Source organism: Eucalyptus grandis, chromosome 7, assembly GCF_016545825.1.
Source record: "Eucalyptus grandis isolate ANBG69807.140 chromosome 7, ASM1654582v1, whole genome shotgun sequence".
Lineage (NCBI taxonomy): Eukaryota > Viridiplantae > Streptophyta > Magnoliopsida > Myrtales > Myrtaceae > Eucalyptus > Eucalyptus grandis.
This window is the reverse complement of record NC_052618.1, coordinates 15808135-15811987: the sequence shown is the minus strand read 5'-3', so window position 1 is coordinate 15811987 and position 3853 is coordinate 15808135. Positions and strand designations below refer to the sequence as shown.

The window sequence follows — 3853 nt, the reverse complement described above, 5'->3', positions numbered from 1 at the left end:
GTACTTTTTATCCCAACTGAATTGTGGCGTGATTCTGTCATGCTCAATCTTGTTCTAACTCCTTAACTGTTGCTAGGAGCCCACCTTTGATGATATTTGATCTGCCACCTTTACCGGGTAACCATCGACAATCATCTTTGGTTTTGACAGGAAAGCCCCATGTTTGGCAGATGCGTAGAAAGAATCCTCGCTAGCTTTTGTTTTCATTTTAGAACTTTGGAGCAATGCTAAATATACTATGATTCTACTAAATTTGTTCACTAATTATATTATTACTTACAAAAATGGACTAATGAAAAATATTTTAAATACGTCCATGAAAATGTTTAGATATAAATTGTTGTCGATATTGAAAATATTCTTTGTCGACTACTTATTTAAACTCTATAGCTGCTCAAAACTATTATATCGAATGCAATATTTGTGTATGCACTCAATTTCCCACAAAGATTAGTTGATATGGACCTCTAGCTATAATTCATTTTCTTTTGGCATAGATCAATGTTGGCCCTCAGCGAGGGTAAACAGATTCGCTCAGTTCGTGTAATTTTCTGCACTTGTGGATACTACTTTCCTCGTTATGCAGCAATTTGTACAGAATCATCAGGAAGATTGTCTGTACAGTCGCTGATCATGTATTTCTTGGAACCAGAATTCGAAAGAGAACACTTCCAAACCGGAGAAAATGCTGCGGTAACGAGCATTACTGCCTTAATACAAGCTTAGTATCTTAGAGATTTCAACTCGAGCATCACCGCGCAGTGATAATCATCGACCTCGGCGGGAAAAGGAAAAATCAAGGCAGGCGCCGACAGATGGAGGGGGATTCTTGGAGGTATTCGAAAACGCAGAGGATTCGGCATTTTCTCCCCATCTCCCCAGAGCGCATATGCCTCCTCCCCGTGCGCGGCACCATCGCCTACTTCCAGTTCGTCTTCCACCATTCTCAGGTTGACAATTCTGTTTATGAGAAGGCAAATGAAACTTGTGGTGACGTTCCATACCGTGATGAAAGCTACTCCGGCGAGTTGGTACAGCATCTGCTGGAGTCCTTGACTGGCCTTCCCGTTGATGCCATATAACAAGCCTGTGTAATTATCCAAGAAATAGAACATACGCAGGAGATTGGGTTTCGCAAACAGCCCAGAGGATGCCCCCCAGAACTCCGGCCACTGCGTGTGTGGAAGACGGCCAACGTGTCGTCCACTTTCTGGAAGAAAGCCGATCTTCTGTGGAGTATCATCATGGTGTACCATGGTACTGGCCGGACACTGCTCCCATCAAGCTGCTGCCCACGGGTCCACGACTCCTGCAGTTGCGATCGGTTTAATTTAAGCAATGATGCAGCCCCAGTTTCATCACTACAAATCGTACCTTGCGACTCACGTGCTTTAAGTGAGTGATTGAATGAGTTTAGTAACGGAATGCGACAGTAAATTACATTAGAAGTGCGAGCAAAGTGAATAATGAGATTGGCGACCAAGTAGTTAGCTCGGTGAATGATGTCGACTCCGGACAGGGTGTACAATGCTTGAAAAACTGTACTCGGTGGCGAGTCCAGGAAACTTCTAGCCGTAATCGATACAGTCCAAAGTCCAAACATTTTAAAATTTCGTGACAGTTCGCAGAACGAAAATATAGTGTTTCTTTTACATTTGGAAATGAAAATGTTTTCTGACATAAATCGGCGTGGTTTCGAACTTGGAAGAGTGTCAAACCTGCCCCGGGTGTGATGCAAACAAGGCCAGTGATCATTCCCTGGACAGCACCAATGACAGAGCTTTTCCTGTAGAAGATCATGTCAAGCGAAACCCAGACGATGAGGCTTGTGGAGGTGCAGAGATGGGTGTTGAGGATGGCCAGAGATGCAATCCTGCTAACGACGAATGGTGAGCCGCCATTGAACCCAGTCCAACCCAGCCACAAGAACCCTGCGCCTCCCAACATGTGTATTATGTTGTTCGGTGGGAAGTTTTGCCTGTCGTGCGAAAGCCTTGGTCCAACCTGCGACATACAAAAATCGCCCACCAAAAATGAAAAGCGCACTTGCATTATAGACACAAAAAGTAACGGAACAGAATGCATGATGCGTATGCAGACAGGTGCACTACATTCATCGGAAGATTGAACCAAGAACATGAATGAGAGAGTTTGCTAGGAAAAATCGAAGCAGTAATCCAAGGTGATTCCCAGATTTGTTGGTGATCCATGTATAATCGTTTAGGAGTGCTATGCAGATGGGGTTGCTATCCAAAGTAGGAGGATGTTCGAATGGATTCTTGTGAAACTATCATTCTCCTTGATGTCTCTGATAGAGAAAGATCTTGAAACTTTACCCGACTTTATATCTCTAAGATAGCCACAAGGAGAAAGTATATTCACATGGCCTTCATACCCTAATTTGAGAATTCAGTCCTTGTATCTTTAGAATTGTCTTAAATAACAAAATAGTACAGAACTGAAGGAAACATGTCATGGTAACTTGGAGATGATGCAATTCATATCAGTATTTTGCTAGACTTAGCTCTTTGTGATCACTGGTAGCTTATCGTGCATGATCCAACAGTTTGCATGTAAAATGATTATACAGTTAACCCTACACGAATCTAGTCTATGTAAGAATCGCTAATGATGATGACTTAGCTATCTTAAGTTTGATCTTGAGGGGTTTAACTCTCACCATGGCATTTCTTTCCCTGAACTTTGCTAGGTCGAACTTACCTAGGGAAAATGAACGTGCGATGGACTTTCAGTCATTATGGTTGTTATTGTGGGTTATGAATATTGTGTTCTTATTACCCAGTAAGCAGCTGTGAAACCGGCCACACCAGAAGAGAGATGGATCACGAAACCACCCGCATAATCAATGGTTCTAATCCCATCCTGCCGATTCAAGAAACCGTCTCCCCATATACAAAGGCGCCAACCGTGTAGCTAAACGTCAGCCACAGCGGCACGAACATCATCCAGGCGTAGAAGTTCATCCTCCCGAGCAACGAACCGGCCAGCAAGATCACCGTGATCGCCGCGAACGCGAACTGGAAGTAGACGTAATCCGCCGTCGGCATCGACTTCGGCATCGACCCGAAGTTCAAATGGTTCAGGAGGAGTGCTGGGAGAGCATCGGGTGGGGCTTCCCCATCAGCGGGCAGAGGGGGTCCCCGAACGCCATGGAGTGGGCCCAGAGGACCCAGCAGACGAGGACGGCGGCGAAGGCGTAGAGGGCCATGAAGGCCGAGTTCACGGCCCACTTCTTCTTGACCATGCTCCCGTACAGGATCACGAGGCCCGGGACGCTCTGCATGCCCACCAGCGTCGCCGCCGTCAGCTGCCAGGCGTTGTCGGCCTTGTTGTTCCACCCCGGGGACGCTTCGTTTGGCGCGAGGTTTTGCGGCAAGTATACCGGGCTGCCATCGGCGTAACTCATCGGTCCTAATACCGATCTGCGTAAGAGGGGTGTAATGGAAGAGATGGAATTGAAATTTCAGGATTGGAGTGAGAATGAGGGTGATAAAGAAGAGTTGAGTTTTGGAGGTATGCACGGGGGTCGCATTGGTATCATCTAAGGTAGGTTTTGGCAGGTATCAGGATCCTCTAACATTCTTTGCTGTCTATAGCTCCAAGATTCAATTTCGATAGTTCTTAACGATCATCAACATCAACCTTAGCAGATTCTCTTTTCAGCCAATAATATTATATAGACATCTTTTGATCCATAGTTGTGTCGAGTTAAATCTGTGCACTTCTTCTTGTTGGTATGGTTGATAGAAACTAAAAGGACAATTGGTGTTTGTGGGAAAGAAAGCAAATTTTAGAGTTTAACTCAAGGCAATCTTTCCAAATTGAAACTCAT

The 3853-nt window shown here is 45.0% G+C and overlaps 1 protein-coding gene across 1 annotated transcript; it reads right to left on the bottom strand.

Moving 5' to 3' along the window:
• Nucleotides 1-722: 722 nt before the first annotated feature.
• LOC104420780 (ammonium transporter 2 member 3) lies at nucleotides 723-3427 on the bottom strand. Its single transcript, XM_010032560.3, is given in 8 exon segments — nucleotides 723-1149; nucleotides 1151-1180; nucleotides 1182-1286; nucleotides 1288-1309; nucleotides 1719-2004; nucleotides 2800-2915; nucleotides 2918-3109; nucleotides 3112-3427. Coding segments are annotated over 8 exon segments (1494 nt in total).
• Between the last annotated feature and the right edge of the window lie 426 nt (nucleotides 3428-3853).